The sequence below is a fragment of the Mesoplodon mirus genome (genome assembly GCF_964341445.2).
Source record: "Mesoplodon mirus genome assembly, chromosome: 6".
NCBI lineage: Eukaryota > Metazoa > Chordata > Mammalia > Artiodactyla > Ziphiidae > Mesoplodon > Mesoplodon mirus.
Genome location: NC_138982.1, coordinates 105,469,509 through 105,483,471, shown reverse-complemented (window position 1 = coordinate 105,483,471; position 13,963 = coordinate 105,469,509). Strand labels below are relative to the sequence as shown.

General features: G+C 35.8%; 1 protein-coding gene across 2 annotated transcripts in view; it reads left to right on the top strand.

Moving 5' to 3' along the window:
* The window catches only part of EPHA3 (EPH receptor A3), a gene marked incomplete at both ends in the record, with an annotated part of 362,616 nt that overhangs the window by 230,493 nt on the left and 118,160 nt on the right, over nucleotides 1–13,963 (top strand). For both annotated transcript variants that reach the window (XM_082625509.1, XM_082625508.1), the window contains 2 exons: nucleotides 8,272–8,427; nucleotides 9,111–9,446. In XM_082625509.1, the coding sequence (XP_082481635.1) occupies nucleotides 8,272–8,427; nucleotides 9,111–9,446 (492 nt within the window). The remainder of the gene's footprint in view (nucleotides 1–8,271; nucleotides 8,428–9,110; nucleotides 9,447–13,963) is intronic.

The window sequence follows — 13,963 nt, the reverse complement described above, 5'->3', positions numbered from 1 at the left end:
TTGGAAATAGCATCTGAAGTTTTCATGACTTGTATCTCAAACTCTAATCTGGGCGACTATGAATCTATGATGGCAATTTTATTCTCCTAAAATTGACTTATAAAGGTAAGTATTGGACTGCTGACCTCTCCGAGCTCTAGCTATATTTCCAGTGTAGTCTGGAAAATGCTAATCCATCGTAGGTTTTATTTTGACATGGAAGTGATTTACCTCCTCCAAAATCCCTTCTGAGGAATGGTTTTCTTAGACATTCCAATGCTATTCTGCTCTAAAGAAAACTTCTGGCACTATTCTCAAAAGCTTTTCCAGGCTGTCTCTCAATATATTCTGAGTATAGATTTGGGTCCTATGCATTTTATGTTCACCACAATAATATCCCATAAAAATGATTCTCTCTTTCATTCTAGGTCTCTCTCTCTCTCTCTCTCTCTCTCTCTCTGTCTCCCTCCCTTCCTCCCCCACCTCCCTTCTTCCCTCCCGGTTTTAGTATTTACCTGTTCATAACATATATGTTTCTATGAATTTGTAAATTTTATTGATGGGCCTCATTCTCTGAGCATTGATAATTAAGAATAGAAAAACTCAACTAGTCCTACTTCTAAAGCACACCGTTCTTCCTTGAAAGTAGAAGACAACTGAAAAGCTGGCAAAACACAGCATCCTTAGGACCAGGATCTCTTTTAACATTCTCTTGGTGGTGAACATACATTGAACATATTTCAGTGTTACTGGCACCTGTCTTGCCAAATCTGATGGAACAACAACAAATGCAATAAAGTCTTGTTACTAAGCTATCTTTGAGCCACACTAGATTGTGATTGATTCTGTTGTTTGTAATAGTATGGTGGCATTTTGCCTTAGGCCTTTTTTATTGAACAGTGAAGGAACAGAAGAAGGAAACACTTGATCACTTTGTAAATGCTGCACATTGCAGGCAGGGTTTAATGACTGAACGTAGCCACTACCCGTGTATTGAAATGCCTCTGCCTTGCCTCAAAGCATTGTACCTCTATTCAAATGGCAAAGAATAGAGTTCCTGTAAGATTGTGGAGTACAGCTCATTTTGGGAATAAACAGTTGCTTTGACCTTGTACTGGCAAATAGACCCTGTCAGGCCTGGAATTGCAAGGCCAGGAAATCATCTGTTTAGTCAGTGCTGGTTCTGGTCATTAATTTGTGTTTATGGCTGGGAATTGATAATATAGCCCTATGTGTATAGAGCTCAGGTCTGAATACTAAAAGGACCCTATTTACCAACAGCTCTATTTTTTAATTTAAAGTTAATTCAAATTGAAATGAGCCTTTTAACCCTTAATTAGGACCATGTTTTCTCTTAAAAGTCAACCACATTAGTCAACTGAAGACAAAATTCACTTTGCAATTGAAAAGCTGTCTACTTTCTTTCAACAGTAGCCACCATGGTTTACTAAGTGCATTTGTTTTCCTTTCACTATGGTAACTTTACCCATTCTCTGTATCAGCATAACTCAAGCCCATCAATTACATCTTAGAGGAAAAGTGTGCTATGTGTTTTGGGAATGAGGCCAAGATTCTATCTGGAAGCTTTTTTATAATTATTATTCATTGTATAGCTAGTGCTCATAATATTCCCTATTTCATACTTTTTTCTTTATATTTTTCCAAAGCTGGTAGTTTGTTATTTTACCCCACTACTGACCCATAGTATTTAGTTCCTGTTTTATTCTTACCTCTTTATAAATATGGAATCAGCAGATTCCCAAAATATTTCTAATTCATTTATTACAAATTGGTATTATTTTGGCTTCCTTCTATTATTTTATTCATATTTTTAGTGTTCTCAATAGAAAATTAACATTTGGCAAGAGCTTCTTCATTTTTATTCTACTGTGGCCCATCCTGGGGTTTTTTCAATAAGTTTTGGGGTTCGCTTAGTAAATGAACATGCATACTCTCACTGACTGGGCACTTAAAATAGAGGAACTAAAAGGTAGATTAACAAGAAAAAGACAAATAAAACCTTACTTCAGACTAACAGAAGGAAAATGTTTTGTCTTTTAAATTGTGTTTTCAGTATTGTGCTAGTTTTCCTTACTGTTAAAAGAGAAAAGGAAAATCACACCTTTCTACATTTAAAAAATTTAAAATAATAATTAATATCAATATTTTAATTTTTTATTTATTCCTATAAGACTTCCCAGCTTTTAAACATTCTACTCTATCTAAAATATACATAAAAGGAAGAATATAATGAAATATAGTTTTATTATGCTACTGGGTAAGATGAAAGTATAATAATATGGAATTATTTGCTTGGCAGTGAATTTATCATTCAATACATCCAATCATGAAATCCACATACCCTTTGAATATATACTGCTCTGATATAGAAAAACACTGAGAAGGGCAAAAACCTGTCATTTCTTGATTCAAGTGTATTTCTTTTAAATCAGAAGAGAGACTCTTTTCTTTGTATTGTTGCCCTATGTGATTTTGTAATTTCAATGGCTAATTTTAATCCTTAAAGCACAGACGAAAGTGAAGATGCTTTTTCTATTTTTTTCTACTTAGAAAGTTCTAGGAACCCTACAAATTTTGGTACATGAAGCATTAACCTTTTAAAGTGTCTAGCCTGAAGAGTATTGAGAGACAAGATAGTTGATACCCATCATTTGATAAATGAAGAAATTGAAATCCAGAGAGGACAATTGGTTACAAGTTAATTATTCATTTAAAAAATGTATTTCACCAAAAAATGTATTTCATCAACTGCTAGGTGCTGGGTAATGTGCTGGACATGGAGCATGCAAAATGAATAGGAAAAAACTCATATCTCTACATTGCTCAGGATCTAATCTGGGAAGAGATAATAATAACTAAAAATGAATCTTCAAACTTATTTTAGAAGAGGAAGTCACTACCCCAGCTACCTCATAAAAACTGGAAGACACCTGGTCAGTGACTTTGAGATAATACCTATTTAGTAGAAAAAAACTAGATCAAAACCTACGTTTCCTCTTTCCCAGTCTAGAGGTCTTCGTGTAAGATGCTGAAAACCTTGAAGAGTTGGGATACAGAGAAGTAAAATTAAGGAATTTCTCGGTGAAGATTACTTAAAAATGTTGTGTTGCAAAGTGTCTTAGCACTTACATTCTCAAGTGAGAAGATCCATTTCTAAAATAACGGCGCCATATGGAATTAATTGGTCTCCTGTTTAAAGCTAGGATTGTGAATTTTATCACTGTGACTGGACACAATAAAATATCTAGGCCATCTTAGGAGATCAGTACATGTTTGGTTTTTGAAAGTGAATAAATGAAATCCAAACATTACATGAACAAGTCTGATTCCTAGTAAATCCATGATGATATCCAGTGGGATTTGAGGAGGTGCTACATCCCATTTTTAATGGTTAATTTAGCTTCGTGTATCATTCCTACTTTGTTTATTCAAAGCCCAGAGTTCCTGCCACAATTAACTAGTTCAAAAATCTCCATTACAGCAAGGGGATAAAACGTCTCTGGGACCCAAAAAGGGGCAGCAGTTTGCCTCCACTTAAAAGATCTTACACTTTTTAATCACTCTTTGGTTTTACTACCCTGAGGTAGAAATCTATGAATAATTCTACCAGTGTTTGACTGACAAGAACGTGTACTACTGGGTTATGGGAGGAAAGATGTAAATCAGAATTCTGTCATTTTGGCAGCAGGCTTTGAATATGTGCATTTCCACCTTAGTTAAGTATTGCTTTCTAGCTGGCCAACACAGGGAAGACCTTAAGTATATAGCAGAAGTTTGTTTGGTTTTTTATTTTTTTTTAACTTAAAGCTGGATAAACCTGAATTAGTATTAATTTGTTTACCTTTCTTGCATGTTCTCTGTTATTTGATATTCTGTAATAAGTTGACAAAGACTTCCTTTAGGTAAGAAAACACATTAACATATCTACTTTCCACTCCTTACCTGGGTTTTACATTTTTTTTTTTTTTTTTGCGTTACGCGGGCCTTTCCTTGTTGTGGCCTCTCCCGTTGTGGAGCACAGGCTCCGGACGCACAGGCTCAGCGGCCATGGTTCATGGTCCCAGCCGCTCCAAGGCATGTGGGACCTTCCCGGACCGGGGCACTTGGGATCTTCCCGGACCGGGGCACGAACCCGTGTCCTCTGCAACGGCAGGCGGACTCTCAACCACTGTGCCACCAGGGAAGCCCTGGGTTTTACTTTTTGCATACTGAACCTTCTCATTCTCTAACGTAATGCATAAGGAGAGAAATGTGCACATTGTTATATTAGCAGTTTTATATTCAAGGAAGGGAAGGAGATACTTTTAAATTACAATCATTGCTTCTGCTACCATAAGCAAAGATAATAAAACACAAGTACTAATGCCCCATAGAGGTAGAGTTTCAAATTTTTCCATGAGGATTTTTTTAAGGATGAAGAAGGTATAACAAAAGGATAGGTATTTCAGTACAAGATGATTTATTGCAAGGGAGGGAGATTATTCATTGGTGGGAAAAAGTTTGAAGTAAATATATAAAGAATTTCCCCTTATACATTTAAAGATAATGTTTCTTACCAGTATAATAATTTTATTAGTGAATACAAACTTTTCAGTCATATTCTCAAATTTGTTGAACAGTATGAGTCGAGGATTTAGAGATTCTGTTTGTATCAAGAATAAGGAAATTTACTTGTATGGCTCCCACATATAGTGCGGTCACCCTATTCTTAAAGTTGACAGACAACCTCTGCCCTTCCAACAAAAGTTCAATTGCTCATCTGCCCATAACAATGTTACACCTCAAATATATAGAAAATCCTGGAGAATACAAGAGAACATCAGCCTTTCTGAAATGATGTCTTAACTAGGAATAGATGAAAAAAGACTTGCATGTGTTTAATTAAATGTGTTGCATTAAATTTTTTAGATGACTATTCTTCAATGTCATACCAACAGCTTAGAATTGGTAGGAAAATAATTTGCTTTTAATGAGTGATTTACATAAAATTAAAAGCCGAAATTTTCTTGCTTATTCGGACTATGAATTTCTTTGTTATCTTGGGCATTCTGTTTGTGCTTCAATTGTTCATTCTGTAAAATAAGAAAATTAATATCTACCTTGATTATTTCAATAGAACTGTTGTGAGATTTAATTGAGATGGTATATTTGAAAGTCCTTTATAAAGAGTAAAAGTGTCTACCAAATTTAGGGTATTACCATAGAAACTAGCATTGTACTCAGGATAGAGTTAGCATTCAATGAATATCTGTTAATTGATGATTAAATCCTATCAGCTAGCTACCAGGTGCCAGAAGATGCAGAGTAGAGTCTGTCCCTAACTGTGTGTCACCTAACATCCTGGATTTTCAGACGCAAAACACACAAATTGACCACTGGGTTTTCTTAAGATCTTTTTAGCTCCATTAAGCTATTCTATATAATTAATACATCTCAACTGAATTCTCTTTGTCTCTTTTATCATTTAGAAATGCTTTCTGCTGCAAGTAAAAGAAAACTTGACTACAGTGACTTAAACAAACAAGGTGTTACTTTTCTGACATTATAAGAAATCCTGAGATTGTTGCTTGCTGGGTCAACAAGAGCAGGGTACACATCTCTCTGATTTTCTTGACCTTTAACTTAGTGTATCCTGTAAATCATTATGCCCATAAGCAATGCAAGGTATCCCAGAGACTTTCATCAGAGTTCTGTTTGTATCTCTTTAGCCATCTCTTTGGCCATAACTTTGGCCATCCACCCCTATATGCAATTATCTGAGTTAGGGAGTACTTGGCAGACTGCAGTTCTGAACAAAATCAGGATTCTATTAGCAAACAGGAAGCAGGACTGAGATATTGAGTATGTAACCAAGAGTACCCACCACATTTCACTAGTTAACAGTTTGTCTTTTCATGTTGATCTATTTGTGCATTTAATTATGCTTCTTACAGGCCAACTCGTACTGTCTTAATCTTTCTCAAATGGGAGTCTTTCTGTGTATTTCTTCCAACAGATCAATCAGAATGGAATGCTTGCTCCATGTGGCCTGTGTTAAATTTCTGTTGCCTGCTTTCAAATTTCAAGGGCCTTTTTGGGATGGACAGAATTAGGGACATTTGTATCTTTAAGACTAACGAGGAGACTGAACAAAAGTAGATGATTGACAGATATTTATTAAACTGCATGTATATGTGCCTACCTATCTTTTACTCTTCTCATCTCTAAGGTTATTATTTACTCATAATTAAAGTCTGGTTACTAGTTCAAGTCACATTCTTAACTTCTAGGCTTAATAACTATAGCTACTTTCAATACTGTTGAAAGTATTTGAAAGTATCAATACTATCAGAAATTCTGTGCTGTGGTGCTGTAGCTAAGTGATTGTATGTCTATCTTGTCTTTAAGTATCACATAGTATAGCTGTTTATAGTACTAACAAAAAGTTATTGAGTGTTTAGTGAATACCTTTATGCCTAATGTTGTAAAAACTATAAAAGCCTGAAATAAAAACACAGAGATAAATTTACAAGCAAACAAAATAACAAAGTACATTGGAACACTGCAACTTAATCTTTTAAAGACTCAGCAATGCCCTCTTGCAAATTTAAAGGCACTCAATAATGAGCTAAATTGAAACCAGAAGTTAAGTGCATAGTTTGTTTATACTTTATATCATTTCGCCCTGAGGCAATATGACATGAGATATGAGTGGACCTTTCTAACCAGTGCTTAAGGACAATGTTCAAAAGTTTATAATCCTAATCCAAGTTTGGTTAGGGCAATAGAATTTATTTGACTGGCTCTCAGTATGGTACCAAAAGTTGTTCAATTTAATGTAATATGGTCCTTGAGCAGCCATTCTTAGTAGGAACTTGAAAACAGCAAGACTAGATTAATGATTACTATCATTTTAAGTTATTCTAATTGTTGGTCTTGTCAATGTATTTTCCTTGGGAGTGTTATCTCCCAAGAAATGTTCAGTAGGAAGATACACTATTATAGATACAGTGTGTTATCTTTTAAAATACATTTAGTGATTATAAAAGTTAAGATTTATTCACACAGGTTTTATTTGAATGCAAATAACCTGTTATTCACAATATGAGGTTGATACAAAACAATTTTGGAATTCAGCGATAAACATAGTCTGTAGGGTCTAGTCTCTATTTAAGTGGTTTAAGCCATCAAATCTCAATGCAGCTTTGAAGTTGAGTTTTAGAGACTTAAGAAATTATTGGCTTCCAATTATTGGCTTCCAAAGAAACTTCAAAATTTAAGATCCTGAATTCCTTCCTCAAAGGAATGTCAAGGGACTTTTGTTAGGGTTTTCACTATGATTTCAGTTCTCAGGGTAATTATGAAAATGGACCAAATAAAACAGTACAGCATTTTAAATTTTATATCAGATTAGATGAAAATACTATAATGGAGACATTTCTGTAAGAGCTATAAATAGATAGTGAATATTAAATGGGCAGCTGAAATAATATCTGGTAACAAGTTCATTGGGCTTAAAAAAAAACCATGTCATTCAGAGATATAACCGGAAAGAAAGAAGATAACATAGTTATTTTTAAAAGTGTTAATCTAGTAATAATTCACAAGTATATCAGTTTAAATAGAAATTATACCTCCCTGTGTATTTGAGATACAGACAAGGAAATAAATTAAGACCTTTCTTTTAGGCCATTACCAGAGAAGTTAGGGAATGACACTGTCAAGGGCAAACAAAGTATCATAGCTCAGGAGAACCAAGTATCGAGAATCTTAAAATGTAGACACAGCCGTGATTTCTTCCTTCAGTTGCTTACAATTTGTGGGGTTAAACTTGTTCACACAGAAACTAATTAGAAAACAAGTGGGTACTACATTAAGTACTAACTGCAGAGACTGTACACATTGCATCATGTTTAAAAAGGGAATGGCTGCATGATGACATGGCTTTGCTTTATTTTCTCCACATATAGTCCAATGCCAAGTAAAGCTGTGAAAACATGAGATGGAAATTTCATCACACTCTAGTGCCAAAATAATCTAAATCTTGTGGGGGTTTTTTTCCCCCTTAACATTTGGTACAAATACAAACGTATATGTGGAGAAACTACATTGGGCCACATTATTTGCTTCTATGAATTCTGGGAGAAGGAAATAGATTTTATTCATAATGAATGTGATTGATTTTATTCATAATGAATGCATGCCCTAGCCTCCTGAAATCTGTTTTATGTATTTTCAAGAATATATTTTCAAAATTATCACAAAATCTTAAAAGAGTCATTTTGTTTGTAGCTTGTCGACCAGGTTTCTACAAGCCTTCAGATGGTAACGTGCAGTGTGCTAAGTGCCCACCTCACAGTTCTACTCACGAAGATGGTTCAGTGAACTGCAGGTGTGAGAATAATTACTTCCGAGCAGACAAAGACCCTCCATCCATGGCTTGTACCCGTGAGTAGTTTCGCTGCAACCCATGCCTCCATGTTTGTTTTATTTCCTTTTTTCTTCTTATTATTGTGGTTTTTTTTTATAGCATTTGGCCCATTTCCTTCTGCTCTCCATGTGCAAATTAAAAGCTTTCTCTGCTTCACTCTCCATGCTTGGCTCACCACAAATGTAACATTTATCACACAAAATGAATTAGTTTTTAAAGCACTTCCTGCAACAAGACACCCAGAAGGAAAGAAAATTTTCTATATCTTGTTTTAGATCTTGCATAATTTTGACAGGGTAGGGGAGGTTTAGGCATGGGATTTGTATTTTTACTTTTCTATTCCCTCTTGGTATATGTTGGTCATAGGTCATAGGGAAAAAGAACTAAGATTTATAAAACTAATACTAAAGTTTTCATAACTATTCACAAGGGCATTGAATTTAGTGGTAAATTCCTTTGTTGGACTTTGTGAATGCATCTTCAACCTGGAGTCAAAACTCCCCCCATTCATAGCTCGGGGAGGGCAGCACTCTTGAACCCATGTGTCTATAACCTCATGGATCCTCTGAGGATGAATTAAAAGTATATAATAAAGACAAGATGGTTATTTGCCTCTTTCAGTTCCACTGTAAATTATCGATTTCCCTTGTAGTAGAAAACAGAAGTGAGGCTCATTAATCTTTGTTGAACTACTTTGCAGGACCTCCATCTGCACCGAGAAATGTTATATCTAATATAAATGAGACCTCGGTTATCCTGGACTGGAGTTGGCCCCTGGACACAGGAGGCCGGAAAGATGTTACCTTCAACATCATATGTAAAAAATGTGGGTGGAACGTAAAACAGTGTGAGCCATGCAGCCCAAATGTCCGCTTCCTTCCTCGACAGTATGGACTCACCAACACCACGGTGACAGTGACAGACCTCCTGGCACACACTAACTACACCTTTGAGATTGATGCCATTAATGGGGTGTCAGAGCTGAGCTCACCACCAAGACAGTTTGCTGCAGTCAGCATCACAACTAACCAGGCTGGTGAGTACATGCTGGATGCTTCCTACTCCTGCCATCTCAGAGCCAAGTAATAGTTTTAACAGAAAGAGTGGAAGAAAGGGTAGGAAAAAAAAAGATTTGAAAGAGCCCCAGGTTATTCTTTTTTATCACTTTTAGACAGTTATGGTACATTAAATAGCTCAATTTAATTCTTCAAAGTGAGAATAAATCATATTTGTTAGATGATTTTAAGCTAGTTTAATCCATTGCTTCCCACTTTGAAATCTTTAAACATCTGGGGCTCTGGAGGTAGTACTTATGGGGCTCCCTGCAGCATTTCTGTATTTTCAAGAACTTAACAGACATTGAATCTAGCTTGGAAAAAGTTATGTATGATATTTAAAACTATAAATGTCTTTACCTTAGTTATAATTATATCAAATTTTATGTATAGTTATTCAGTTATTTTATACTCTCCAGAAGCTCTGGGTAGTATAGCTCAGGTAGTTAAAACTCTCTGATTAATTAAAAACAAAGAAAAGAAACACATTTTATTTAATGGATACAATTTGTATTTAAAAATTAAAAATATGGAATTGAGAAGCTTAGTAAAAAGAGGTCTTGGTGAAAACAGTTGGAATCACTGATCTTTAAAATTTCTGGATATAAATTTCATGGTGAATTCATCAACTGTATTTTCCACTGACAATCTTTTCCTAATTAAAAAGAAAATACTGGGCTTCCTTGGTGGCGCAGTGATTGAGAGTCCACCTGCCGATGCAGGGGACACGGGTTCGTGCCCCGGTCCGGGAAGACCCCACATGCTGTGGAGCGGCTAGGCCTGCTCCGCAACTGGAGAGGCCACAACAGTGAGAGGCCCACTTATCACAAAAAAAAAAAAAAGAAAGAAAAGAAAATACTGTGTTGCCAGATTGTAAGCAAAGGGCCTTTAATATGGAATAGAAAATTTAAATAAACTTCTCACCTTTCTTTATCTTGCATCCACAACATTTCTCTTTTCTTTACTGTTAGTAAATCCTGTGTTTTTCAGTCACCCTTTAAATCTTCTATTTGTTTTTCAGTTCTCTGATAATTCTTGTGATATATTTTACTATGGTTTTTTTACAGTGTGGTGTCCAGAATTATTCATGGGGTTTTAGTTGTGATTCTCTCAAACATATAGAAGAATTACACTTTGCAGAGTATACAGAGACATGCCAGTGATATCCCTTTGAAATAAGACAATCATTTTTCCAAGGTGATAACTGTGATGAATGAGTAAAAAACAGTTTTCTAATCAACAAAGCTGTGCAAAATTAAGCTGATAGATATTTATTGTGCATAACTGTTGCTACAAGATATCATAATTATGGTTACATTTCAAACAATTCAGTTCAGAGATATTACTGTATAATTTATACACAAGAAAAAAAACATTGGAGCCAAAAAGGGAGAAAAGGAAGAGACAGGATGGCCCCCTGAAAATACTTCAGCTAGAACTACAGACTCCCACATCTGCTCCCAGGAGAGCTAACCTTGAGTTGGAAGTTAGAATTGAGTGTAAACTCAGCTTCTTTTCTACATTTGGTTTAAATTATGGAAGTTCCTCTGCTCTCTAGCGGGACTTGCTCTTTTCTTTGAGGATATGAATACTGGATGTCAGAAGAAAAGAGAAAGGAGAGATGACTAAATTCTATCAGCTGGAAGAGGTCTTAGAGCAGCCAAATATCTAGCCAGGAAATTCACCACTTTCCTTCTTTCACTTGGCTGACTCAAGGAGGTTAGTTAAACTACCAAGGGTGCAAAACTAATAGGTGTCATCAGGGCTAATATTCACCAAGTATGCACAAGTATGACTCTTCTGGTTAGTAAAATTTTGTACTTATTTGTATACTGATTAGAAGCAGACAAAGTTACTTCTGAAGGTGAGTATAGAAATGCACCTGTACTGGTTAATTCCTCAAGTACCCTAGGTAGCCCCCTAAACCCAGTATATCAAGCCCCTCACTTCCTTCCCCATAATCTAGCAATCAAAAGGATAAATCTTGGCATTAGAGGAGTCTCCAGACCAGTCTGTCAGGTCCCCCTTCTTCCTATAATCCAGCAACCAAAAGGGTAAATCCTGGCACTCGAGTGGTCTCCAGATCCCTGTGTGGGAACTATTCCAACTTGAGGGCTCCATGTCCCTGCCATGCCAGTTGATAGATATTTTGAATATAACCCCTGGTAGAGTCCATGTTTAAATGTGTCTCTTTCTGATTCCACATCCCTCCTTTGTTCCCACTTTTCTTCTCGTCTCCTATATTGATGAAATTCTTATAATTTTACATTGTCTCATGGTGATAAAGTTTATTTATGGAAAAGACAAGACTTTTTAATGAAGTGCACTGAATCATTATTTTAATCTTGCTTACCGAATCTCTCCCACTTAAAGCTAGATCTCAGACCAAGCAACATATGCTTTTGTCTTGGTTTAGTTAATGATATTTAAACTTTGTAGTTAATAATATTTAAAGATCTGTAACTTAGGTTTATTTAACTGTCTTCCATGAGAGAGAAAAAAAAAGGAGTAATGCTATTGCTATGTATCACATGATTATAGCTTCTCATATTCAGTGAACACAAGAATTTTAAGAAGTTATAATTATGTGGCAAATGGCTTTCCCAAATCCCATATTTCACTCTGATTTACTACCTTGTTTAAAACAAGAGCATCAATCTGTGTTATAATTATCTCCTAAGTCAAACAGAAGTGTATAAAAACAAGCAAGAGCTCCTTATTTCCAATCTTATCATTGACCTCTGGCTTTCTGACAATGCATTTATCAAGAAACTAATAGTTCCAGATATATACAATGAATGAACCTAGGTAAAGTGGCAACCAAGAGCAGGCCACGACTTTAAAAAAATAAATGGAGTTGATGCTTTGGCCCTCCCAGTTACAAATCACAGAGAAAGACAGAGATTCAGCAGGGATGATATCAGCTACTCTTCCTAACCCCACTCTCATTTTTCAGAAAAATCACAAATATGTCTACAACATGCACCATGAAGCATTTTATATATTTATCTCAGGGAGTCTGTATCATTTTTGTGCCTGGGGAGGTAGAGGTCTTTGTTCCATCTTCAAATCCCCATGGTAAGATATATAAGCAAGATTAGAAGCAATGCCATTTCTCCAGAGTGTTTCATTGTTTTGCTTTATTTTTGCTCTTGTGAAGGTTAATGGACTGGTAGCCTTGAGAAATGAGCTCCCGACATCTAGAAAGATATGGCTATGACAGATACGATGCCTGGTGTTTAAATTCCTCCTTCCTCTCTATCTCTGACATGGCTATAAAGGGGAAATGTGAATGTGTCCCTTTTAATTTAGTTTGTGAGATTGAATTTGTTGATTTTTCTCTTGATTACATTGTAAAAGCCATGTGATGACCACACGATAAGGCACCTTCTAAGTTGTAGAGGATTATGTTGTGAATTTGGGTGTTGGTTCTCAGCCCTTAATACTTTCACAAAGTATGTCAGTGAGATAAAAAACATGGTCTGTACATAAAGATTGTATTCATGAATCCATCAGTCAAACATGTACAGAAAGAATTGCAGATTGCAAAACAAAAATCTGTGAAGTTATATATTGGGGTAAATTGCTACTTCTTGTTTTCTTCTTTGAATGAGTATGTTTACCTTTCAGTTCTGGGAAAATCATTCCACAAGTGGAATATTTGTCCCTGTTTATTCTCAACTTCCATCATAGAATCTGCCCTTTCTCCACTATCTATAGCATGTAACAATCTCAGGCAAGAAGAGGGGGCACTAGTAGAGAATATATGGGCTTTCAAGTTTTGAGATCCACCCCACCCCCATTTTATAGAAACTGAGATCCAAGAAGTTTTTTCAACTTTTTATCAAGCGATCAAACTTCTACTTATGTCTTCCAACTCCAACTCCATTTTCAACTTCTATTCTTATTCTTTCTGCCATCCTATGATTCATGCCATATAGCTACAAAAAGAAATGCTGCCTTAGAGACAGAGGAGGGCTTTGCTGGGAAAATCTACTGCACCCTATGCCATCTATAATAAACTTGGTCCTTGCTTCTCAGTGATTTATCACAGGGTTTCTTAGGGGTATTCTGCAAGAGATCTTCTTTATCATCTCCACTCTTCCCCAGAATTAATCTTATCCTTTACTCCCTCATTCTACACAGATGATTTTCCCTCTGTGATACTGTGATTTATAATAAGAAATATATATTTGGTCTTGGTCCCAGTTTATGGCACAGAACTCCTAAAACTCCTAGAATTTCCTAAGTGATAATAGCAATAATGGGTATTTTGTTATTTATAACAACCCCTTTCAATCACATTTGAGTTTACGTTAATAAAGTGATTTTTGGAAAGCCCCTAAGGATGGTGGCAGGGAAACCAACCATGTGATTAGAAGAACTTTTAGCCACTCCACTCCTCAACCTCCCCTCTGGGTAGGGTGGAGGGGCTGGAGATAGAGTTTAATCATCAGTGGTCAATGACGTAATCAATCATGCCTATGTAATGAAGCCT